The sequence below is a fragment of the Nelumbo nucifera genome, chromosome 4 (genome assembly GCF_055504915.1).
Source record: "Nelumbo nucifera cultivar China Antique chromosome 4, China Antique-T2T, whole genome shotgun sequence".
NCBI classification, from domain to species: domain Eukaryota; kingdom Viridiplantae; phylum Streptophyta; class Magnoliopsida; order Proteales; family Nelumbonaceae; genus Nelumbo; species Nelumbo nucifera.
In genome coordinates this window covers 55,067,920-55,095,505 of record NC_142652.1, presented here as the reverse complement: position 1 = coordinate 55,095,505, position 27,586 = coordinate 55,067,920, and the positions used below count along the sequence as shown (strand labels likewise).

The window sequence follows — 27,586 nt, the reverse complement described above, 5'->3', positions numbered from 1 at the left end:
TTGAGGCACCTACATAGCCACCAATTGACAGAGTGTACATGAAGGGAGTATGTGGACTAATGCTTCCTACAAGCTCCGGCCTCTACTAAGCAACCATCAGTTTCATCGTTGGCAGATCCATCCGACTTAGATTTATGTATTGCAAAATGTAAATATTCTTGTACTGACCATCCTATTTCATGTTATGTCTCCGTTTATCTCTTTCCTATCGCAATTTTGTGTCTATTGTCTCTTCTGTTTCTGTTCCTAGGTCTCTTCAGGAAGCCCTTTTCTCCTTGAAATGGAAGAAGGCGGTGAATGAGGAATTTCATGCTCTTCGAGTTTAATCATACCTCCTGGGTATGTTGCTGAAGGGAAGGTAGGAAAGATATGCAAGTTAAAAAAGCAATTTACGAACTGAAACAGTCACCACAAGTCTGGTTTCATTAGTTTAGTAATGCAGTACAATAGTTAAGACTAAGAAAGTGTAGTGTTGAGCATCTGAATAAGGAGGTCACAAGTGGAGAAATTATTACCCCATATGTTACGTCAAAATATCAGTTGGCCGATCTCTTCACCAAAGGTTTAAGCAGGGCTTGAATAGATCATATATGTGACAAGTTGGAGCTTTATGACATATACACTCCAAGTCTCCAACTTAAAGGGGAGTGTTTGAAGTTAGATGAGTAGAAGATCAAGACTGTATTCAGTCTTGAATCCTAATAGGTTTTAGGTTTACAAAAGCAGAAGAAAAGTGAGAGAAAGGAGAAGGAAGAGAAGAGAAGCAAGAGAACACAAGGGGTTGAAAGGAGGGACAGATTCTAACACATCTGCCGCCGCCACTCTCTTAGTATTTATAGGTTATGTTCAGTACATAAAGGAAAGGACAGATCTGCCCTTAGTACTTACATGATAAATTAAGTAAATAAAAACTGAAATAAATAACAACTGAACTAACAAACTGACCCAAACTGACACTACTATAACTGAAACAAATAACTACACATGCTGTCCTACGAACACAGTGGGGCCCACATCAGTGTTCTCTACACTCCCCCTCAAGTTGGGAGTAGATATCTATCATTCCCAACTTGGATAGGTCTGTCTCTAACTTCTTCCTTGGTACAGCCTTGGTGAGGATATCTGCTAGCTACATGTTGGATGTGATGTACGGGAGACACTTCTTGTGATGAGACCCTCTTTCGTATAAAATGTCGATCAACTTCAATATGTTTAGTTCTGTCATGCTGCACCGGATTGTGTGCTATATTAATAGTCGCTTGATTATCACAATACAGCATCAGGGGCTTCTCATACTCAATACCCAACTCCTCAAGTAGTGATCTCAGCCATAGAATTTCAGCCACTCCGTTAGCCATTGACCTGTATTCAGCTTCAGCACTAGATCGGGAGACAACACTCTGTTTTTTACTCCTCCAAGAAACAAGGTTACCTCCCACAAGGGCACAATATCCAGAGGTAGACCTTCTGTCATCAACACTCCCAGTCCAATCGGCATCCGTATAGACCTCCACCTTCATGTGGTTATTGTTCTTGAGCAGTATACCTCTACCTAGGCATCTCTGCCGCAAGAAGATGAGAAGTTCTAGGGGAGTGCATGTACTGGCTAGCAACACTAACTGCATAACTGATATCTGGCCGAGTGAGGCAGAGATATAGGAGACTTCCAACCAACCGTTGGAACATAACTTTGTCTTCAAGAGGCTCCCCACCCTCTACACTAATCTTGTGATTTTGTTCAATGGGTGTATCAGCAGGCTTAACACCCAACTTTCCAGTTTCCGCCAACAGATCTAGAACATATTTTCTCTAAGAGATAAAAATCCCCTGCTTGGATCTAACAACCTCAATACCCAAAAAGTACTGTAGTGCACCAAGATCTTTCCAAGGGATAATCTGAACCTATCAAACCAGACTCTAAGTGACTACTTCAAACCATACAATGCCTTGTTCAGTCGGAAAACCTTCTTACTTGTCTCTGTATCATAGAATCCAGGAGGCAACTGCATGTAGACCTCTTCCTGTAAGTCTCCATTCAGAATGGCATTTTTAACATCCATTTAGAACAAGGGCCAAGAATGATATGCTGCAAGGGATAACAGAACTCGGATGGTGGTCATCTTGGCTAATGGGGCAAAGGTCTCCAAGTAGTCTATACCATAAGTCTAGGTGAACCCCTTTGCGACCAACCGGGCTTTGTACCTTTCAATAGAGCCATCAGCATTATGCTTCATAGTGAACACCCATCTACATCCCACCGGTTTCTTTCCTTTTGGTGGGTCAACCAGTGCCCAAGTATTATTCTTCAACAGGGCATCCATTTCAACTTGCATTGCATCTTTCCATCCCGGAATTGATAAGGCTTCTCTTGAACCCACTTTGTGTATGTTGGGTCCTCCTTGGAAGGTTCTTTCACATCTCCCAAGAGGTAACCCAGTTTTCCCCTTCCTCCAATAGCCATTATGGCTGATTGAGCCCATTCCAAGTAATTTGACCCATCAAATCTCATAGTTGTAATCTGAAACCCGGTTTCAGATACACTACCATAACTGTTGTTCCCAAAATTACTTTCTCCCTGACCTTTAAACTCCATCTTTTGGTCAAGAATCAGTGGCTACAAACTGTTAGAGCCACTACACCAGAAAACAGAGTGAAATCAATGAAGGTCTGAAATCTGATCTGAGACCAACACAAAACTGATCTGAAATAAATCGGCTATCACAGTATATGCAAGAAACCAACTCAAATCTAATCTGAAATCAATCGGCAACCACAGTACCAGGCAGTCTGTCAAGGTTTTATCCTCTAGAAGAGCAATCTGAGATGCTATTTTCTGAAACCACTGCTGTGGGGCCCACTGCTGCGAGAGCTGAATTAGGGTTTCAACTGTAGGTCTGAAATAAGTGCTCAGCTGCACTCTCCAAGCAGTCCGTACGAGTGGGACCTGTCGTAGGGTCAATATGAAACCCTAAAACTGATCACCTCTGAGAGAAGGGGGGTTCAGCCCAACAGTCAAACCCTAGAAACAAACTTAAAACAATTCGACCTCTCCTTCTAGATAGGTCCAACCTATCTCGACTGATTGCAGTCTCTGAAACTAAATAAAAAACTTACTTATGGATTTCGGTTTACTGCCTTCCAGGGTTACCTGAACCCTAACCTTCACTGCTTCTTCCTGATTACCAACTCTCTGCAAGCCGCGGCAAGTCCTCAACTGCTGCGAACCTCTCCTAGTAATCTCCAAGAATCAGCCGCCAAATACTTCTTCATAAGCTTCCAACCCTAGCTAGTCCTCATGTGGTCAGCTGGACTAGACACACAAGAGAAGCCCTAGATAGGCTCTGATACCAAGTAGAAAATCAAGACTGTAATCAGTCTTGAATCCTAATAGGTTTTAGGTTTACAAAAGCAGAAGAAAAGTGAGAGAAAGGAGAAGGAAGAGAAGAGAAACAGGAGAACACAAGGGGTTGAAAGGAGGGACAGATTCGAACACATCTGCCGCCGCCACTCTCTTAGTATTTATAGGTTATGTTCAGTACATAAAGGAAAGGACAGATCTGCCCTTAGTACTTACATGATAAATAAAGTAAATAAAAACTGAAATAAATAACAACTGAATTAACAAACTGACACTACTATAACTGAAACAAATAACTACACATGCTGTCCTACGAACACAGTGGGGACCACTGCTGTGGGTCCCACATCAGTGTTCTCTACAAGATGAGTCAGAAGGGTTATTTTTCTCTTCTTTTAGTTTTCTCTTTATTTACTTTAGTAGGGGCACAACTGTAACTTTACAGATTATCATATCATTAATAAAAGAGGGCAGCAGTTAGAGGTGAGTGACTCTGTTCAATCTCTTCTGCTTTCAGCCCTACTTCTCCTCTTCTTCTCCACATCTTCTCTTCTTCTTTCTTAATCCTGAATATTTTCTAGACTTTTTTGCTGGATTTTAGAAGTTAGATAATGCTAGTGGCAGTATTCAAACCTTAGTGGCAGATGCGCCTCCCAATGTTGGTATTCCACGGTGAACAATATATTCACTGTCAATCACTCCAACTGTCTTGGTAGGATCCCCCTGAAACTCCATGCTTAGATCAATTAGTGCAACAAATATCCTACTTAATTAGAAATAATTCAAATATAAATCATAAAATATTTTGAATCCAAAATTAGGTTAGACATTCATTTACAGCTAAGCCATATCACTTTTATATCCAACAAAATAAATAGTTCTCAAAATCTCACATAATACATATATTCTTCTTTTCATTTTCAGAATCGTCATCATAAAAAATAAAGCAGTCTATGCCTCCAAGGATGGAAGGTTTTGTGCAATTGGTAGCCTTGAAGATCCTCTTACAAGATAAACTCAAAGCCATGAAGATCATGCTGGCAGGTGTGTCCTTTGCAAAAAGGAAAAGGAAAGTATAAACCACATCTTCCTTTCATGCAAAGTAAAAAAGATGGAACTTCTGTCTTATTTAGAGAAGAATTGGAGGATCACAGCACAAGTGTAGCTTCTATTATGGCATTGGCCATGTTGTTAGATTCCTGTTAGTCTTTTTATTGTTTTTTTTTCTTTATGTTATGTTGCAGAGATATGTCTTTTTATCCTCTTTTTATTGTTTTGATTTGTTCCACTATAAATAATAAAAAGGAGGCCACCAAGCTATTCTTTTTGTCCCTTCGAACTTCTCTTTCTAATCTTCTCTCTTCTCTTCTCATCTTCTCTATCTTTTCAGTTTTCTGGGTTGAGATCATGGTATCGGAGCATAATTGTGGGAGATAGCAGCACTCGGATTGCAGACATTTTCTTTTCCAGCACCCAGAAGTCTTGTTTTTTAAACTGTGAAGGGAAGAACAGCTTGATCGGACTGATTAGAACCTCATTGCCCCTCTCTTTTATTCTTATCCCTTGGTCATAATACCAAGAAGAGTTTTTTGGTGACAGTTAGATGCTGTGACAGTTTGCTTCTTTTTTTTTTTTTTTTTTTTTTTGAGGGGGGGCGCTTATGCCATTGTGTATGTACTGTCAAGGGGTTGTCTGATCCCTTCTTAAGTAGAGGAGGTTCTCTATCACTACATGTAGTATGTGTGGTGAGGGTGATCGGAGTTTTCTGAGGTAGCATAGTTGCTGTAGGTGGTCCTTCACCTTGTTTCTTGGAGTTCCAGCCGTCCGATAATCCTTTTTTATTTAAGTGTGGTAAGTTTCTTCCTGCATTATTGTGCTTTTCAGGACTTAACCTCCAGAAAGACGATTGGTAGAGGAAACATGGTGGACGGTAGAATAAAGCTGGTTTTATGGCATCAACATTGGAGTTAAGTAGCCAATTTAGTCAATCAAATAAGAGTCAAGTTTTGTGTGGCATAATCGCCTGGGTTATATGTCCATGTTACTGGAGTTTTTGTTTCTGTTTCTATTCAAGTCTTGTTCAATGTCTGATTTCCAATGCCAAACATATCAGCTAAGCAAACAATGTAGAACATCTTTTCCTTAAGGCTCAGTTCGGAAAGAGTACAAATGCAAATATGTACAGCGTAAATACATACAAAATAATATAAAATATAAGATTTTGCACTCTACATATTTGCGTTTGTACTCCTTCCAAACTCAGCCTAAAGAAATAGAGTGAAATTTTCATATTGTATATTTTATTATTTGGGGACCTACCATTGTAACATTTGAGGGTGATTACAAAAATTTTATAAGTTTGAGTGATGACTATTCTTGCTACACGGATATTTCCTATGCACACTAGAGATGGAGTTCCTAAAATAGTGAAGGACTTTTAGCAGATGGTTCACTCAATTTCATGTATAAGTGCAAATATTTCAGTCAAATAATGCCAAAGAATACTTCCATGGTGACCTAAATAAAATCTTTGCATCCCATGGTTCTATTCACCGTAGTTCATGTGCTAAAACACTACCACAACAAAACAGTGTTGCAGAAAGGAAAAATAGGCATCTTCTTGAAGTGACTCATGGAATGATGTTGCAAATGAATGTACCAAAGTGTTTTTGGATGGATGTTGTGCTTACTGTTGTGTATGTAATCAACTGTATGCCCTCTAGATCATTGAATTATAAGGACCCTCATCATCTCTTGTTCCCATAGTCTCCCTTGTTCTCCATACCTATGAGGGTTTTTGGGTGCTAGTCCTTTGTTCATCATTTGTCTCCTTCTCATGGCAAGCTAGACCCTAAGTTCATTCCGTTAATCTTCCTTGGGACACCCTCCACTCAGAAAGGCTACCATTGCTTTGATCCAATCACCTAGAAGTACTTCACTTCTATGGATGTCTCTTTCTTTGAGCCCGAACCCTTCTTCCCTGCTTCTCCTTAGGGGGAGAGTGGTGTGGAAGAGAAGCAAGTTCATTAGGTCCACCTTCTAATCTGGATCTTGCACCTTTTTGTGTCTTCTTACATAAGTGTTGTAGAGATCAGCAATGTTCTAAGGATGTAGAGCTCCCAAACACTAGGAGGTAAAGTCCATCTCAACCAAGTACTCTTGTCTCAATTGATTCATCCATTCCTAATTTTGTTTTTGACCGTGTGGATAACCTTGGCATTCCTATTGCTCACAAAAAGGCTATTAGATCATGCACCATTAAACACTCCATTACCCAAAAATGTTGCAAAGGCTTTTTCATTTCCTTAATGGAAAGATGCTATGAAAGGAGGAGATAAATGCCCAACATAAAAATAATACTTAGGAGTTGGACCTTCTAGAAGGGAAAGATCCAATAGGGTGTAAATGGGTGTTTTCAATGATGCACAAGGCGGATGGAAGAATAGAAAGGTATAAGGCAAAGTTGGTGGCAAAAGGTACACTCAAGTATACAATATTAATTGTGTTGAGAATTTGCCCCGGCAGTAAAGATGAATTCCATTCGGATCCTTTCATTGGCTACTAATTTTGATTGAGAGTTGCACCAACTTGATATCAAAAATGCATTCTTGAATGGGGATCTAGAGGAAGTGTATATGATCTAATCATCAAGTTTTTGTGCTAAAGGGAATGAAGATGAGGTGTGTAAGTTAAAGAAGTCCTTGTAATGGGTTGAAACAATCTCCTAGAGCCTAGTTTAGTAGGTTTCATATGGCAATTTAGTGGGTAGGGTTCAAGTAGTGCGAATCACTCTCTTGATCAAGAGGTGTCAAGAGAATGTGGCAATGTTGATAGTTTATGTGGCTGACATCATAGTTATAGGAAATTGGATTTCTAAGATACAAAAGTTGAAAGAGTTTTTGGCTGCCCAATTTAAAATGAAGTATTTAGGATCCCTACAGTATTTCCTTAGAATCGAGGTTGCTCACTCACAAAAAGGTATCTTTGTTTCTCAAAAGGAAATACATCCCAGAATTCTTACAGGATGTTAGAGTTAGCCGAATGAGGGGTAGATTAGTCTTTTCCAATCAGTTTAATTTATGTACTTATGTGGTAGTTCTAATTAGACTTCCTGGCCCATACTTATGTGGGGGCAGTTTAGTCTTTGTACTAAATTAAACCCCTAATCCATATTATGGTTGAATGGTAGGGTTTAGCCTACTATGTACTAAATTCTTCCTCTTCTGCTCTTCTCCTGGTCCGAACTGCTGTAGCTACTGAACAAACATGGTATCAGAACAGAACGTTGCTCTCTAAATCTCCTCTCTGATCATGCCTTCATTTTTTTTCTTCTTTCTAGGCTGAAAATGGAGAACACAGATTCGACCTAGGTCTGAGAACACTTCGGTCCTTCTTCCTCTGCTCAGAACTTGACTGTTTTTCAAGAAAAATAACTACAGAAGTAAGTGGATGGTCGACTGAAGCTCTCCATCAGAGGTTGGTTACCTTTTTTTTGTGTTGTTGGTATTTCTTGGTTGAAAGCCTTCAAAATCTGCTCGGACTGATCAGAACCTAGAGAACTAGGTTGTTTGTAGCCTTGGTTCATGAAAAAAAAGTCCAAGAATAGGATGTGTTTACAGTGGCCAAATGGTGTAAGGGTATGTTTGACCCTTTTGTATGGGTCTGTAGTTTGTTTTGAAGCCTTTGTTGGTCACAAGTGACCTGAATCGAATGACAGGTTACTACAGTGGTAGTAGTTGATGTTTTTTTGGACTTGTAGTGCCCTCTGAAAAGGTCAGACAGATCTGTACCATGTGTGACAGCTATGGTTGTGTGGTGGTGCTTGTGATGCTCAACCTCTATTGAGCAGCTTCAAGAGGGCTTGTATGTGGTTAGTGAGTTGCTGAATTATTGTCATTGTGATTTATGGTTCTGTGAAATCAGTAGTGGTGTGAACAAGAACAAAAGTTTGTGTACCTATCATCTGTGTTTGGTGACTGATTGATTGTGACTGGTTGTGAACAGTGGTGATTGATTGTGTTGTTGGTATTTCTTGGTTGAAAGCCTTTAAAATCTGCTCGGACTGATCAGAACCTAGAAAACTAGGTTGTTTGTAGCCTTGGTTCATGAAAAAAAAGTCCAAGAATAGGCTGTGTTTACAGTGGCCAAATGGTGTAAGGGTATGTTTGACCCTTTTGTATGGGTCTGTAGTTTGTTTTGAAGCCTTTGTTGGTCACAAGTGACCTGAATCGAATGACAGGTTACTGCAGTGGTAGTAGTTGATGTTTTTTTGGACTTGTAGTGCCCTCTGAAAAGGTCGGACAGATCTGTACCATGTGTGACAGCAATGGTTGTGTGGTGGTGCTTGTGATGCTCAACCTCTATTGAGCAGCTTCAAGAGGACTTGTATGTGGTTAGTGAGTTGCTGAATTATTGTCATTGTGATTTATGGTTCTGTGAAATCAGTAGTGGTGTGAACAAGAACAAAAGTTTGTGTACCTATCATCTGTGTTTGGGGACTGATTGATTGTGACTGGTTGTGAACAGTGGTGATTGATTGTGACTGGTTGTGAACCTATCATCTGTGTTTGGGGACTGTTGTAGTGTCTGGAACATCAAACCCCTGACAACAGTACTCAGGTGGTGACTGGGGATTTAGATTAGAAGTAGCATTGGGAGGGCATCATGGCAGCAACTGGAGATGGTTGTAGTGATCAGAAACCTAGTGTGGTGATTCCCTCTGACTATCTGGGTGTGCAGATGACTTCAATTAAACTTAATGGTGAGAACTATGTGCCATGGGCCAAGTTAATGGAAGTTTTTCTCAAGGCAAAGAGGAAAGTGAAGCATGTGAAGGAAGATAAACCATCAGCTGACTCTTTAGGGTTTGATGATTGGGAACAGGAAGATGCCCAAATCATGACATGGTTATGGAAAAGTATGGAATCCAAAATAAGTGCCAACTTTATGTTCTTAGATACAGCTAAGGACATATGGGAACATGCCAAGAAGCTTTATTCTAGGTAGGATAATACTACAAGGGTATATCAGCTCTATCAGGAGTATTTTGATCTACAACAAGGGAATAAAACCCTAGAAGAGTACTATGCCAGCATGAAAAACCTCATAAATGAACCAAATGTCTATCATCCCCACCAACAACAAAGGGAGCAACTGGATGTCACTAGGTTCTTAGTGGGGCTGAAATCAGAGTACGAACCAGTTCGAGCCTAAATTTTGGAAAGTTCTACTCTTCCTACCCTTAAGGAAGTATTTGCAAGGCTCCGCAGGATCTCCTTGGGTTCTACAAAGAGTACCACACCATCTGACAAATCAGGATTTTTGGCAGCCAGAGGAGGTGGACATGGTAATAGAGGGGGAGGACATGGATCTCAAGGAGGTCATGGTGGTTCCATATTTGGTCGTGGTGTTGGTCGTGACTCAGGGGGAGGCCGTGGTAAAGGAAAAGGTACCTCTACTAGGAAGTGTACCCATTGTGGCAGGGAAGGACATTCGGTGAATTTTTGTTATGATCTCCATGGCCCACCTTTTACATGGGCAAATCATGCAGTTGCTGGTGGGGTTGATGTTAGTGATAACCAACAACCAGATCTCACACCTTCCACATCTACATCTGTTTCTACGAAGGAGATGATGAGTGTACCGCGCGATGAGTATGAGAGGTTCCTTCAGGCTGCTTCACAACATACTACTGCCGCCCTTTCTCACTCAGATATTGCTTGTCTAGCATCCAAATCCTCTCCCTGGATTATTGAATCTGGAGCCTCTGATCACATGACCGGGACTCCAGGTGTGTTCTCTTCCCTCTCTGAAACTTTCACATCTCAAATTGTTACCCATAGTTTTCAAGGTGCCAAGGCGAGGCTAGGCAATAGGGGGGCGCCAAGTCGCCGAGTCGCCTAGGCGATGAATTTTTTTTAAGTAAAACCATATATCCTAGGGTAGTTCCCTAGGTTCCATAACCATCTTTAATTAATAATTATTCATAATTTTCATAAGAAATGTATAAGTTTCATGTTCAAGTCTAGAAAATCAACATTTTATGAGAAGAAAAAGAACAAAGTAAAGAAAATTCAAAAAATATAGGGGCTGAACCCCTACTTTTGTTATAGAAAAGAAGAAAAGAAAAGGTGTTAGAATAAGAAGAAAATGTGTTGATTAGACAAAATTTTAAGTTCTTCCTTTGCTTATAGGTTCAGGTTTTGAAATTTTTGAGGGTTCAATCAAGGATCAAAATTTCGATACGATACACCCCATATCGGGTGTATTGTATTGTATCTTTGGGGTCCCGATACCTGTTTAGAGGTGTTTTTGGGGACCCATTTTTTAAATAATATATATTTAAAAATGAAATTGAAAACCAAAGAAATAAAAAAAATAGGGGGAGTATTGTTATAAGTACCGATACACCTTTGCCAATACATAGAGGTGTATCAATACTGTGAACCATGGGTTCAATACAGCAATTAGCAATGTTGCATTGATTAAACCCTAAGAAAATAAGAAAATAATAAAACGAAATTAGTATATAAACACATAAAATGAATATTCTAGTTTAATAATGTCTATTTTATAATTATAATGTCAAAAAATTAAAAATACAAAAGTATTTTATAACCCAGTGCACAAAACTGCTAGGCGACTGGGCGAGGCAAGCCTCCAAGGGCGCCTTGTCGCCTAGGCTCCCGCCTAGGCGTCACCTTGACAACTATGTTGTTACCCTTGCCAACGGTTCCTCTTCTCCCATCTGTGTTGTTGGTAATGTTGGCACGGCTTCTCTTTCTTTATCATTTGTTCTATATGTACCTAAATTTCCATTCCATCTTATGTCAGTTAGTAAATTAACTAAGGCCCTTAATTGCTCTATTACATTCTTCCCTTCGTTTTGTGTTTTTCAGGATCTCAAAACTGGGAAGAAAATTGGTGGAGGGCATGAAGCCGATAGATTGTATTATCTTGATGGTGGTGGATCATCAGTTGCACTTCAAACTTCCCTCACTCTTCTACAATGGCATTGTTGGCTGGGACATCCATCCCTCAAGGCACTCAAGATACTAGTTCCATCTTTGAGTCATTTGTCGTCTTTACAATGTGAGTTGTGTCAATATGGGAAATACCATCGGGTTTCCTTCAGTCCTAGAGTTGATAGTTGTATGTTGAGTCCCTTTGCTTTAGTTCATTCAGATGTTTAGGGTGGTCCAATTAAAATAGTCTTATAATGGTTACAAGTATTTTGTCACTTTTATTGATTATTGTTCGAGGATGACATGGATTTATTAAATGAAAGAAAGGAGTAAATTATTTTCCATTTTTCAAAAACTTCATGCTGAAATACGTACGCAATTTGGTGTTCCAATCAAAGTTCTTAGTTCAGATAATGGTCGTGAATACTTCCTCACTTCTTTTCAACGGTATTTAGAACAACATGACATCATTCATCAAACTTCATGTGCATCCACCCCTCAGCAAAATGAAGTGGCTGAACGAAAGAACCGTCATCTCCTTGAAACTGTTCGATCTATTCTTCATCATATGAGTGTTCCTAAACGTTTTTGGAGTGACGTTGTGTCACGGGGCTAATCGACGAGGCCCCGTGTAGCGCTCGATGGGGTCAAGAAAGCCTACAAATGCAAGCAACAACACACAAAAGACAACAAGAAGGCACACTATACAAAAGGCAACTTGTATTGCATTAATCAGTGGTAAGCACAAGCACACAGTTCAGTGTCAAAGGGATCTCGTGCTTAACCTTTATACGCTTATGACTCACTCGACTACCTACCTCCCCTCAAAGAGTACGTTAAGTTTTTAGGGGAGTGACATAAGAAAACATCAAAAGAGTGGAAAACCATACTAAGTAATTACAATAACGCCATTGGCGGTCCCCCGTTACAAGATACATACATAGCCCACCCATGACACACATGATGACACCATGAAGACACGTTGTAGGCACTCTGATGGCACAACGATAGGTGCTTGATGGCGCGGTGAAGGAGTCACTTGTAACAGTTGTGCTTACTACTTTTTTCCTTATTAATCGGATGTCGTCCTTCATCCTTCATGGCCGGTTTCCCTTTTCTATTTTGTTCCCCGCCTTGTCTTCCTTTCCATTAACACCCCAGGTCTTTGGCTATGTGTGCTTTTTTCACAATATGAGTCCTGGGTTAGACAAGCTAGATGCACGCTCTATTAAGTGTATCTTTTTTGGCTACTCTCGGACCCAGAAAGGTTATAAGTGTTACAATCCCATTACTCGGAAGTTCTATGTCTGTCCTGATGTCACGTTTTTCGAGTTTATTCCATTCTTCTCGAGACCTGAAGTTTCGTTATCTCCTCCTTTGCTTCCTCTCCCTCTTCTAGTCCGTGATCCCGTTCCAGGTGTTCCAATTGGGGCTGAACCGTCACCTTCTCCAGTGCAGATTACTACTGAACAACCACCGATCCAGCACGCTCTATTAAGTGTATCTTTTTTGGCTACTCTGGGACCCAGAAAGGTTATAAGTGTTACAATCCCATTACTCGGAAGTTCTATGTCTGTCCTGATGTCACGTTTTTCGAGTTTATTCCATTCTTCTCGAGACCTGAAGTTTCGTTATCTCCACCTTTGCTTCCTCTCCCTCTTCTAGTCCGTGATCCCGTTCCGGGTGTTCCAATTGGGGCTGAACCGTCACCTTCTCCAGTGCAGATTACTACTGAACAACCACCGATCCAGCACGCTCTATTAAGTGTATCTTTTTTGGCTACTCTGGGACCCAGAAAGGTTATAAGTGTTACAATCCCATTACTCGGAAGTTCTATGTCTGTCCTGATGTCACGTTTTTCGAGTTTATTCCATTCTTCTCGAGACCTGAAGTTTCGTTATCTCCACCTTTGCTTCCTCTCCCTCTTCTAGTCCGTGATCCCGTTCCGGGTGTTCCAATTGGGGCTGAACCGTCACCTTCTCCAGTGCAGATTACTACTGAACAACCACCGATCCAGCACGTGTATACTCATCGACAGACACCAGCACCTCCTCTGACTTCTACCTCATCTGAGGATCCTATTGTTGCCCCTGTCCCAGAACCTTCAGAGCTTGATCTTCCCATTGCTTTACGAAAAGGTAAACATAGTTGTACCCTCCATCCCATTTCCAATTTTGTTTCGATCTCTCGCCTTTCCGCTTCACATCGCCAGTTTATTTCTCTCTTGTCATCTATCTCTATACCTAAGGATGTCCAAGAGGCCCTTACTTCACCCAGGTGGCGTCAAGCAATGGAGGAGGAGCTCTTAGCTCTTCAGCATACTCACACGTGGGAACTCACTACTCTTCCTCCAAGTAAGCATGTTGTGGGTAATAAATGGGTGTATACTGTTAAATGCTTGTCGAATGGTAGCTTGGAGCGTTTGAAGGCCCGACTTGTTGCTAAAGGTTATTCTCAGCTATATGGGGTAGACTATATGGAGACCTCTCTAGTGGCAAAGATTAGCTCAGTCTGTGTCTTAATTTCCCTAGCAGTTATGTATGGTTGGCCCTTGTTTCAACTTGACATTAAAAACGCCTTCCTTCATGGTGACCTCATGGAGGTATATATGGAGCAACCACCTAGGTTTGTTGCTCAGGGGGAGGATGGTAAGGTGTGTAGATTGAAAAAGGCAATTTATGGGTTGAAACAATCTCCTCGTGCTTGGTTTGGGAAGTTTAATGAAGTGGTGAAGAATTTTGGAATGAAACAATGTTAGGTTAACCACTCAGTGTTCAGCTATGATTCAGAAGCCGGGAAGATTTTATTAGTAGTCTATGTGGATGACATTGTCATAGCTGGCAGTGATAAATTGGGGATTGATAAACTAAAGGTCTTCTTGCAAGAACATTTTCAAACAAAAGATCTTGGGAAGTTGAAGTACTTTTTCGGTATAGAAGTTGCCAGATCAAAACAATGTGTAAATCTATGCCAAAGAAAATATGTTCTTGATCTGCTGGATGAAACAGGACTGTTAGGTGCAAAACCGGTCGAAACTCCCATGGAACCAAATGCTAAGTTGAGCAGTGATACAGGTGAAATATTTGATGATCCTGGAAGATACAGACGGTTAGTGGAAAAGCTGAACTATCTGACTATCACAAGACCGGACATCTCCTTTGCAGTCAACGTGGTGAGCCAATTTATGCAGAATCCCCGGATACCCCACTGGGAGGCAATTCTTAGAAATGTAAAGTACCTAAAGGGAGCTCCAAGCCGTGGGTAATTGTACAAACTAGGAGGAAGACTTGAGGTATTGGGTATACAGATGCATATTATGCAGGCTCTATGTCGAATAGAAGATCTACTATAGGTTATTGCACATTCCTTGGAGGCAATCTAGTGACATGGAAGAGTAAGAAGCAGACTGTTGTGGCAAGGAGTAGTGCTGAAGGTGAATACAGAGCCATGGCACACACTACATGTGAATTAGTATGGCTAAGAAACCTCCTACAAGAAATTGGATTCACAATGGACAGACCTATGAGATTGTACTGTGATAATCAAGCTGCAATTCACATCTCATTTAGTCCTATTTTTCATGAGAGAACAAAGCACATAGAGATTGATTGCCACTTTGTGAGGGAAAAGGTCCTTATTGAAGAGATAAGCACAGAACATGTGGGCTCAGGTGATCAGTGGGCAGATTTGTTTACAAAATGTTTAAACTCAGAGAGAGTGAACTATATATGTAACAAGTTGGGATTATATGACATATATTCTCCAACTTGAGGGGGAGTGTTAGAGTTAGCCAAATGAAGGATATATTCTCCAACTTGAAGGAGAGTGTTAGAGTTATCCGAATGAGGGGTACATTAGTCTTTTCCAATCAGTTTATGTTATGTGTGAAAGGATGGGAGATTCATCATATGGATGGCCAAACCCTGTAGGAAGGTTGAGCGAAATTTCAAAAATTTCTCTCCCATCCAGGAATCGTATTCCCTAATTTAGAAAACCACATTTTCAAGGTTTATTCTTGAATCCAAAACCGGACCAGATCTGAAACCAATAGAAAGTGATGAATATACCTGATACGAAATAGCAGTAACTCCCAACGCAGGTGTTCACGCCCAAAGAGAAGACCAAAACCCGCCTCCACTAAAGATGACACAAAATGTAGTGAAGCAGGATCAGTAGGATGGTTCTCTAGCAAGAACCTAAATTCTTCAACAAGAATTGGGTAAGGGTTGGTGAGCACGACTTCAAATTGTTTCTTCTACCACAAACAATATCAAGAACACTTATCGATCAGATCCACAAGTGGAAATCGAACTAGGTAGGGGTGGCAATAACTGGGAAGAATTTTGCACTTTGTTGTTGTGTGTTTAATCTAAAGAATTCGCCCCCTATTTATAGCCTTCTCTGGATCAGCCTCCTAATCTAATTAGGAGAGAGTTTCCTAATCCAAATCTTATATTTGGATCTAGACTTTTAAATGGATAAGACTTATCTTATCCTTCAACTAATCCTAATCAGTTTAAAACTGAATTCGCCCCCTTTTAATTAACTAACTTAAGACCAGTTCGAATTGGGCCTTAGGCTCATAAAGCTTATGTGCTCACTTACTCTTTAACCTACTGCCCAGTTGGCTCTCTTTGTATAGTGTGGGACCCTAACATTGATCTACACATCAGCCACATGGGTTCAGCCCAGCCTTTGTTACAAGGCCTAGCCAAATTCACTGTAGGAGACAGTGAACCCCTGAGTCCATCACCATGGGCTCTTAATGGGCCTAACATTTACACTAAATGGTTCTTGGATCCAGCCACCTTATGAAAACTCAAAAACTGTGGGCAGATGAGAGATTAACCCATTAGGTATTACCCTCAATGGTCTTAAACTTAACCTCTCAGCCCATAATGATCAAACACTTCCCGACAAGAGAGGACCTCTCCCTCAGCTGCAAGGTACAGCGCTACACTCTCTACTCACATAGATCTCAGGAATTAAAACCTTTTGCAAACATTTTGAAACCATAATATATAAATATATTTTGCAAAACCAAATTTCAAACATATTTGAAATCCACTACCGGCAGTTTAGGTTTCCATCAGAGAGAATGCATTCCCCGATCATTCACTTTGTCCGACAAAGGGGTTGATCCTGTCACTATGATCACCCACTCAGGTGAATTCTTCGACTGTCCCAACATACCCAGGTTTTGACCCCCTCTAAGGATCTCGCTGATTGGCATATCAAAGACAGCCTAATCTGACACCTAGTGCAGTACCATAATCGAGTCTAAGGGTCAAGTGTAATATTCCAGTTTTGCCCATCTATCTCCAAGGTCCAAGGCAATACTGGAATTTGGTCCAATTCAGGGTTTCAAGAAAACCCACACTGCATGTACCTTAGGTCTCACCCTGGCAACTGAGACAAGCCACTCCAACCAACTTGGCGGCACATCAGTGTCAGCCTTGGCAGGATAAATCTCTCCAGATCTATCCAACGGTTGTGAAGATTCTAAACTAACACGAGTCTCATAAGTGTCCAATTTAAGGATATTACACAGAAACACACCACAATGACATGAATCAATTATGTACTTTATTCATTTACAATAAATGTCAAAAGATACATCAATCTGATTGGAGCTAAGAGCATAATTGTCTAACAATGTGCTTATGTGGCAGTTCTAATTAGACTTCCTATCCCATACTTAAGTGGGGGCAGTTTAGTCTTTGTACTAAATTAAACCCCTAATCCATATTATAGTTGAATTGTAGGGTTTAGCCTACTATGTTTGATTCTTCTTCTTCTTCTTCTTCTTCTTCTTCTTCTTCTTCTTGATATTGCCTATGCTTTCAGAGTTTTGAGCCAATTCATGCATCCACCTAAAGTGCCACACATGGAAGTTGTTGAGAGGGTTGTTAGATACTTGAAAAAGTACTTGAGAATTGGGTTGTTGTTTAAGAAGCATGGTCATCTAAAAGTGGTGTATACAGAAGTTCATTGGGCAAGTGTAGTGGATGACAAGAAGTCCACCAATGAGTATTGTACCTTTGTGGGTGGAAATTTAGTGACATGGTAGACTAGAAGCAAAGCGTAGTAGCAAGGTCGAGTGTTGAAGCTGAATACAAGGCTATATGGCACATGGGGTTGCTAAAGTGATTTAGGTAAAGGGTCTAATCCTGCCCTCCATGACAGAACAAAGCATATAGAAGTAGACAAGCATTTTATAAGAGAGAAAATTGAGAAAGGTGAAGTGTGCACTTCTCATGTCAACACCAAGGATCAACTTGTAGATGTTCTTACTAAGGGGCTCCACTACTTGCGGCACAATGAGTTATATGACAAATTGGGCATGATTGACATAAACAACCCAACTTGAGGGGGAGTATTGTTAGATTGGTGTTAGTAGATTGTTGTTATTCTTTTTCTTGTTTTCTCTTTATGTTACATTGCAGGGGTATATATGTCTTTCTATCCTATTTTTATTGTTTTGACTTGTCCCACTATAAATAATAAAAATGAGGCCACCAAGCTACTTTTGGGCCCTTTGAACTTCTCTTCTCTTCTCTTCTCTCTTCTCTTCTCCTCTCTATCTTTTCAGTTTTTTGGGTTGAGATCAGGCTATAAATGTCTTTTGAATCAAAAGGTGCTTTATGGAGCTTTGCAACTGCACAGGATATCTAGAAGGAGACGAGCCACAGAAGTTTTGGAGGAACATCAAATTCTTTATACAAAATATGGAAATCAACTCTTTTATAATGGATTCGGCATCGGCACATAAGGAGTTCAAGGGGATAAGAAGAGCAGATTCTGATACCAAGTTGAAGGAGCTAGTTACACATTAAATGTTTCTTTTCTTCTTGGTTTTTCTTAAATCATTGCAAAATAACTCTCTTTGCAGATATCTCTTCCTCCTTTCTTTTGCACCACATCTTACATATTAAGTATTAAAACAATGTTATTTTGTTACCAATTCGAAAAAGAACGAAGAACAAAGAGATAAGGTTAAAAGACTAAGAGAAAGAAACAAGATAATAAAGTATTATTGATTAGTTACCATTCACGTCCCTCTATTAAACAGTTACAAAGACCATGGAATTAATGTTTTGTAGATTTACAGACCAACCGATATATATTGCATAATACAGCATTTTGAACACTCAACCTCAAGCTCGAGTATATATATAACCCAAGTTTGTTCTAAATTAAATCAACCCTATTCATGAACAACTTTATCTTTCACAAGTGAAAAGTGACTTAAATATGTTTTGTTCTTTTCTGGAACACTGGATTTGACATGATATGTACCATAGTTTAAATGTAGACATATTTCCTAATATTTCACTTTCATGGATACCCACATGAAACATTATTGTAATCAACATATTCCCCAGTGAAAACTATCAGCGTTATATGGGGAGGAGGGAAGAGTGGTGAAAGGAGGTTGTTAGATAATGTGTTTTGCAAGTACAGTGAGGCCTTCTCCTTTCGGGTTTCTGGTTTTCCTTTCAGTGATGACCCTACAGCATCTCAACGATAATGTGAATCAGGCATATCATATCCTGAATCCAAATGTTAAAGAAAGCACACATCCAAAGATGCAAGGAGGAAGAGAAAATAAAAGCAAATAAAGAAATAAGACAGTAGGCAGAATTACATTACAACAAAACATGAGGAACTTTCATTTGTATGACAAATGAATGAGGAAATTCTAAAGTATGATTTTTTTTCTTTCATTCACCTCCTCCATTTTATTGTGAATTTAATTAAGCTTCTCCAAATTTTGCAGAAAGCGCACATTCAAGATGCAAGGAGGAAGAGAAAATAAAAGAAAATCAAGAAATAAGTCAGGAAGCAGAAATGTTTATCAAAAGCTGAATTAGGCACACAATTAAAATATAGAACACAATAAGGATGACATCAAAACAAAGCCACAAGGAACTTTTGTTTGTATGACTAATGAACAAGAAACATCAAAAGTATGATTTTATTTCTTTCATTCAGCTTCTCCATTTTATTGTGAATTTAATTAAGCTTCTCCCTCCCTCCTTGTGACCTTGCCTTGAGTCCCAAACTGGCACCAAATAAATTTAGTGACATTGCAACCAAGAACATGAAATAACCACAATAATAAGAGTTCTTTTACATCTGGAGGTCCAAGAAGCATTGAAACAAAAAAGGAACAGCCAACGTCAAGCATACTTCAATGTAAATCTAAATTTAGGTAGTATATAGAACTGACTATCGAAGAATAACATGAATTTAACTTTCAAAGTGAAAAATGACAAGAATGTGAACACTCTATTACTCAGTTGCCACAAAGACCAGCAGAATACTGGTGAGAAAGTCCAGTTGAGTCACAACTTACATCAATAGAAATTATATATTTGTCTTAATGTGTATTTGTGCAGTCCAACCAATCTAAAATAAAACTCTCACCTGAGCACAATATCCAAGTTTCATGTCCAAACCCCATCCATGAATCAGATCATTCTGCACAAAAAAGAAAGAGATCACCAACTAACAAATATGATCACCAGTCTTTGAGTTCTTCAGTGCAGTTTGTTCATTAAGAAGATGTATACAGAGCCTCAGATTAAAAAACCAAATGCAGCATTAGAGAAGCAAGAGAAAGCATAGTCCTGAATAAAAGATTATATCAGATCAGAGGTTTTATTATGTGCAAGGGGCTCCACTTGCACCTACTTTTGTTAAATCCATAAAGGAAACAACCTCAACAAAATATAGACCCTGGATCCATAAAAATATAGTAACTCAGTAAATTGGATAGAGAAGCATTGAAATTACTTGGCCAAATTCGAGGTTTTACTATGTGTAGACAACTCATATTGTCCCATGGCTGACCACATTAGGTGCTCTCATTAATTAACGTCTGTAATTTCAAATAAAAATGGTGGAGATTAAAACAAAAAAGTTCATAGGTTTAGAGGACTTGTGATGAGGAGGCTTCACAAAATGATTTGAATGCTAGTTGTGCTTTGGTTTGCAGTGGTCGCTTGGTGGAAGACTTGGTGGTGGCCTCCAAAGCAGAGGAAGTCAAGGGGTTTGAAGACGTATCTATACAAGAAGGCACCTGCAAGTCTAGTGAGCAGTCTGGTAAGGCCATAGGGGAAATTTGTGAGAACTCGGGGGTTGTTTTGAGGGAGGAGGAGGAAGCTGCAAAGGGGATTAAAGATGGGGAGGAGGGAAGAGTGGTGAAAGAAGGAGGTTGTTAGATAATGTGTTTTGCAAGGACAGTAACCAATTAGGGAGATCAAATGCTGACCTTCTTGTTCTTGAATAAGTGATGATTGGAAGGTTAGGGGTGGACCTAGGTTGAAGAAGAAAGGTAGTCGAGAAGAACATGGATGAGGCAGAGATTATGGCTACAAGGAAATCGGTAGCCCAGATACCGAGGTTGCCAAGAAACCTCGTTGTTCCAGAAATTCCCAACTCATTCATGTTACCAAAGTTTTCTCAGCTGAAACTCGGTCTGGTGGGGGCAGGGCCTACAAAAAACTTCAAGAAGGTGTACAAGAGAAAAGGTGTGAAGAAAGATGGGCTTATTATAGATGATGGAGATGGGAATGGGTCCCAATTTTTTGCTAGTTCCGAACCTCAAGGCGGTGGTCAGCGAGGTGAGGAGATTTAAGGTTGCAAGACCCATCTATTGTATGGAAACGTTGATATCCATCCCTGAAAAAAAAAAAAAAAAAAAAAAGAAAGTGGAAAGGGAAGGAGATGTACAAATGCAGAAAATATCACAACTACCATAGTAGATTGAAGATGGAGGAGGAGAAGAACTTCGTGGAGGCCAATTGATGGACAAAATATCTCAAGGTGGAGGCGAAGAACTTTCTGTTGGAAGAACTAAGAATCAGAGGGCAGATTAGCTTGAAAATCAAGGAAGCTAAGCTGGCTACGGTGCTGTTGGTAGGACTGAATGTGGTAGCGTGGTTCATAGATTTTGTAGTCGCAGCGAGTGCAAAAGGAAAGGACAGATGCTGGAAAGAATTCCTAACAGAGGTGGGAAGGAGGTTTGTGGTGGAATGCAGGAAAAATCATAAAGGATTCTTCATAACACTTTCAGAGCATTATGACAATGCTAGGAAGCAAATGGTCTGTTTCCCAGAAGGAAGAAAGAGCCAAGGGTGGAATGAAATAGTCAAGGCTATGAGAGACTTTATGTCTAGAATGAAAATGAAAAAGGAAAAAAGTTTGGAAAACAAGGTAAGAGAGGATCTCTCGAAGACAGTAGTGAACCTTGAACCCCCAACCAAATGGCCCCTACCTTGGTGCAAGATGGGAATAGAGCGGAATTACTGATGTCGGCAAAAAAAGGAGAGTGGTCCAATAAACTGATTGTTGAAGTAGACAAACCAGGTAGAAGTTGGGAGGAGATTGCTGATTTGGTGACAAAACAGCTGAGGATGACAACCACATTTGTATTAATGCCTTTTGATGGGTGCAAAGATTTGCTTGATCCTCTGGATAACAAACCGGAAGTTGAGGCTGTGTATTTGCAAGATAAACTGGGTTGGTGAACATATTCAGGTGGTCTCCTTCATCAAACTCGAAAGAACTCTCAGTAATGGATGGAGTAGAAGTGCGCGTGGTTGGTCTACCTTTCCATCTTTGGAAGGAAGAAGTAGCAGAAGCTATCGCAGAACTGTGTGGAGCAAGACTGGCTGGTGTTTTTTGGGGAGATCTCAGGTCTGCAGCAATCTTACTAAATGGAGTCAAGCCTGAGGAAATTCCCAGGAAAGTGAACCTGAGAGTTGAAGGAGCTTTCATGGCAGTCTGGTTGACTTCCTCCATTGAAGCTGAAATGTGGAGGGAAGCTCGAAGGGAGGAAGATGGTAAGGTTGAAGAAGAAACCTTACGTGGCAGCAAGGGGTTGGTAAACCTGCAAGGAAGATACAGTTACACAAAAAAGGGCAAGCAAGCTTTTGGAAATTCAAAAGGTTTGCCGAAGATGAGAAGTCATAAATGTGATCAACAAGGCATTAGCTAGGTATCTGACAGATCATATGCACTAGCTGTAACAAATGGCATTAAAGCATCTTCCTTAAACACAACTGTTCGACTGAGAAAAGGTGAGAAGGGGGCAGTAAAATCCTTTGAGCTGAAGTCAAAAGAGAGTAGGGGAGCTGAAACGTTGGGTCCTTTAAAAATAAATAGGAAATCTCTACCCAATCCAGGCCAGGTAATTGGAAGTGGACCTTCTCAAATAAGTGGGCCCCAGGTTCTAAAAGTTGGGCCAACTAATAGAAGAAGGGACAAAACTCATAGTGGGCCAACCGTTGTGGGCCTATCTAAGCTGGGACAGGGGTAACAATATGATAAAACAAATTATGGGCTGAACCTTACCAGCCCATCAAAGGGACCCAAGACAATTTTAAAAGTCACGTGACCAGGGGGTGGCGTCGATAGATTGTAAGCACCATCTATCTTCTTCTTCGTTGAGCACAACGGCCCGAAAACCACGAAGATCGAACTTCGCCCATCCTGGAAACTCATTACATTGGGTTGTGTCAGAGAGATTAAACAGGATGTTTCCGGAAAAACCCAACCCGAGGAGTTTCAAGCAAAGTGAATTAGAGGAGCGGAAGCAGTATGATCGCTCTGAGGAGGAAGATTCCAGTGATACGGATTCAGACGACACAGTAAGCTTAGGGAGCATCAACCTGAGCAGCTTGAGGAATATTTTTGATGAAGATAGTTTGGGCACGGATGTACTCTATAAGGAAAGCAAGGAAGAAGATGATTCACAAATAGTTGAGGAAGGTGCTGTCTGCACTCGCAAGGGAAGTCAATCCAATATCTCAGGAAAAACAGGATATGAGGTCGGTAGGGAAAAATGCTAACACTTTGATCTGTAATGTAACACCAAAAGAAGGGCAGCACGGGAAGAATAGTTTAACTGTTAAAGCCGACAGGGTATTAATCCTACTGTAAACTCTCTAAGGCAAGCTCAATCACAGGGAACAGATTTAGGCCTACCTCCTTATGCGAGTCCCCCTCCCTTGAATGATGTCCCATCGATCCCCAACAACACAGGTATGACTATCTATTCGGTTTTGGTTACTAATGTACCTTCTATGCTTGAAACAGATACTCCAGCATCCCGAGCGGAAGTTCCAGTTGGAGGGAAGAGAAGAGAGAATGGCAACTCTGAGAGTGAACTGAGAGAGGGAGAAGTGGCACCTAGAGAGAGACAAGAGGAGGAATTAGAGAGAATATGGGAGAGGATCTGCGCATTGTTGGAGGAGTATAAAGAGAAGGAGGAATTAGATCAAATGCAGAGAGCAGTAATTTCTCAAGAGAAGGACTAGTACAGAAGTTCCAATTTGGGGTGAGAGGTGGCTGAAGCTAATGCATTATCTAGGAAGACTAAGGGTGACATTGAATTTAGTGGGAGAGGGGAAAGAAGAAAGATTCTGCTATAAGGTGGAGTCTTTTGGGAAGAGTTTTTTGAAAGAAGTGTTCAATGAAAATCATCAGTTGGAATGTGAGAGGATTGGGAAGTGAAAGAAAGATAAGGGCAATTAAAGACTTACTAAGAAGAGAGAAACCAGACATAGAGAGCTTAATCTATCTCTCTAGTCGGCTAGGGATACTAGAGAGAATAGAAGAAGAAAAAAAGATAAGAGAAATCTGGTTCGAACTAGAGAGCTTAATCTATCTCTCTAGTCGGCTAGGTTATATTTATATGTTTCTATTCAATAAACAAAAGACTATTATTTCCCTACTTAAGTATAGGACACATCACATAACATAAACATTACACATCAGCTTTAAACATAAATAGAAAGACTAAATTACCCCAATACAGTCGACTATACACTCCCCCTCAAGCTGGTGAGTATATATCATATAGTCCTAGCTTGTTACATATGTAGTCACTCTTCCCCGACTCAACCCTTTGGTGAACAAGTCTGCCCATTGACTCCCTATGTTAACATATGTAGTATCTATCACTCCACTAAGCACCTTCTCTCTCACAAAGTGACAGTCAACTTCTATATGCTTTGTTCTCTCATGAAACACTGGATTAGAAGAGATGTAAACTGTAGCTTGGTTGTAAAATAAAGCTTCATTGGAGTGTCAATCGAATATCCCATCTCTTGTAGAAGATTTCTCAGCCACACTAATTCACAAGTGGTATGTGTCATGGCTCTATATTCAGCTTCTGCACTGCTTCTTGCCACAATTGTTTGTTTCTTACTTTTCCACGTCACCAGACTACCCCTAAGGAAAGTACAATAACCTATAGTGGATCTTCTGTCAAATACAGAACTAGCCCAATCAGCATCGGTCGATCCCTCTATTTCACATTTTTCCTCCACTCTTATATATCAAGCCACAACCAAGAGCTCCCTTCAAATACCTTACAATCCTTAGAACTGCATCCCAATGTGGAACTCGAGGTTTCTGCATAAACTAACTCACCACACTAACTGCAAATGAAATATCTGGCCAAGTAATGGTTAGGTAGTTTAGCTTACCCACCAACCGCCTATACCTTCTAGGATCTTCAAACTCTTCACCTAAATCATTGTTCAACTTGGTATTTGATTCCATAGGTGTTCCAGCTAGTTTGGCACCTAACAATCCTATCTCTTCCAACAAATCAAGAACATATTTCCTTTGACACAAATTAATACCATGCTTAGACCTTACTACTTCTATCCACAAGAAGTATTTTAATTTACCAAGGTCCTTTGTTTGAAGGTACTCCTACAGGAAGGTCTTCAACCTATCAATTCCCAATCTATCATTGTCGGTAATTACAATATCATCTAAATATACCACCAATAAGATCTTCCCAGCATGCGAATGTTTCATACCAAACTTCTTTATCACTTCACTAAATCTACCAAACCATGCACGAGGAGACCATTTATGTCCATAAATGGACTTCTTTAGTCTGCACACCCTACCATCCTCCCCCTGAGCAACAAACCCCAATGGTTGCTCCATATAGATTTCCTCAAGGAGATCACCATGTAAAAAAGCACTCTTGATGTCAAGCTGAAAGAGAGGCCAATCATGCATAGCAGCTAGAGATATCACAACAGGGACTGAACCAATTTTAGCAACAGGAGATAAGGTCTCCATGTAGTCATTACCATATGTTTGGGAATACCCTTTGGCGACCAGTCTCGCTTTTACCGCTCTACACTATCATCAGGGAAATACTTAACAGTGTATACCCACTTACAACCGACAACCTGCTTACCAGGAGGAAGCGTCATGAGATCTCACGTATGATTATGAGTTAAGGCAGAGAGTTCTTCTTCCATTGTATGGCGCCACCCTAGAGAAGCAAGGGCTTCCTGGACATCCGTAGGAACAAAAATAGAAACAATAAAGAAATAAACTGGCGATGGGAAGCGGAAAGGTGAGTGACAGAAACATAATTAGAAATGGGATGAAGTGTGCAACTACGTTTACCTTTCCGCAAGGCAATAGGAAGATCAAGGTCAGAAACTAGGGTTGTGGATGGTGTGGGAACAGCTACCGGATCTGTCAACGGTGACGAAGCTAGAAGAGGAGCTAGTACATGTTGTTGATGTATATACACTTGACAAATAGGTAGTTGTTCAATAAGAAATTGCACCAAAGGCAAAGACTTAGTCACAACTGGAACAAGTGGAATGGGGTCCTCAAAGGGAAACTGGAAGAGGAGGAGGAGGTTAGGAAGAAGAAGACATCACCTGAACCTGAGAAAAACGGAAAAGACTCAAAGAAAGTATCATCAGCACACACAAAGGAATGTTAGGAACTAGGATTATAACACTTATACCCTTTCTAGGTCAGGGAATAACCAAGGAAGATACACTTAGTGGATAGTGCATCTAATTTGTCCTTTCCCGATCCAAGATTATGAGCAAAACATACACACCCAAAAATCTGATGAGTAAGGGGAAACGGAGACAAGGTAGGAAACAAAGTAATGAAAGGGGAATGACCTTCAAGGATGGGCATGGGCATCTGGTTAATTAGGAAGCAAGATGTAAGTACAGCATCACTCCAACAATGTTTAGGTACATTCATATAGTGCAGAAGGGATCGAGCAGTTTCCAAAAGGTGACGGTTCTTTCTTCAGCTACCCCATTTTGTTGTGGGGTGTGGGTACATGAAGTCTGATGGATAATGCCATGTTGTTCCAAATATTCCTGAAATGGTGTATAAAAGTATTCTCGACCATTATCAGAACGAAGAATCTTAAAGTGTACACCAAATTGGTTGCGAATTTCAGCATAAAATTTTTGGAAAATGTCAAACAATTCACTCCTTTCTTTCATTAGGTAAAGCCACGTCATCCTTGAATGATCATCAACAAAAATAACAAAGTATTTGTAACCATTGTATGGCATTATTTTATTTGGACCCCAAATATCTTAATGAACTAAAGAAAAAGGACTCAACATACGATTATCAACCCTAAGACTAAAGGGAATACGATGATGTTTCCCCAACTGACATGACTCACAATCCAAAACAGAAAGATGACTCAATGGCGGAACAAGAGACTTCAATACTTTAAAAGATGGATGGCCAAGTCTACAATGCTACTACAGAGGAGAAAGGGATGTCTGAAGGGTTGTTGACGAACTACCACCACCATCAAGATAATACAATCCACCAACTTCATGCCCTCCACCAATCTTTGTCCCCGTCTTGAGATCCTGAAAAACACAAGAAGAAGGGTAAAAAGTAATAGAGCAATTAAGGGACTTGGTCAACTTACTAATAGACATAAGATTAAAAGGAAATTTGGGAACATACGAAACTGAGGATAGGGATGAAGGGTCTATGTCAACATTACCAACACCACAAATGGAAGATGTGGAACCATTAGCAAGGGTAACAGAGTGTGATGTGGGGCACTAAGAAAGGGAGGAAAACACACCTGTAGTTCTAGTCATGTGACCGAAGGCTCCAAAGTCAATAATTCAGGGGTTGGGTTTGGATGCCAGACAAGCCATACCTGAATGTGCAAGAGTGGTTGTATTCAGTTGAGATGTAGCCTGAATAAACCGCCTATACTCATTATGTGAAATACTCATCATCTCCTTCCCGAAAACATCTATAGATATAGAAGGGCATCTGATCAGCTTGTTGACCCTCCTGTCTAGAACCACTATCACTGGCCACTGCATGATTTGCCCAAGTTGAAGGTGGGCCATGCAAATCATAACAAAAGTTGATGGTATGTCCTTCCATACCACAGTGTGTACACCTTCTTGTACCATTACTACACCGG

General features: G+C 40.3%; 1 protein-coding gene across 5 annotated transcripts in view; it reads right to left on the bottom strand.

The window, feature by feature from the left end:
- Nucleotides 1–27,586, bottom strand: part of LOC104610123 (uncharacterized) — an 84,172-nt gene that overhangs the window by 10,173 nt on the left and 46,413 nt on the right. For all 5 annotated transcript variants that reach the window (XM_010276610.3, XM_088904298.1, XM_010276609.3 and 2 more), the window contains 2 exons: nt 19,753–19,806; nt 3,992–4,081 (listed from right to left, as the gene is read on the bottom strand). In XM_010276610.3, the coding sequence (XP_010274912.1) occupies nt 3,992–4,081; nt 19,753–19,806 (144 nt within the window). The remainder of the gene's footprint in view (nt 1–3,991; nt 4,082–19,752; nt 19,807–27,586) is intronic.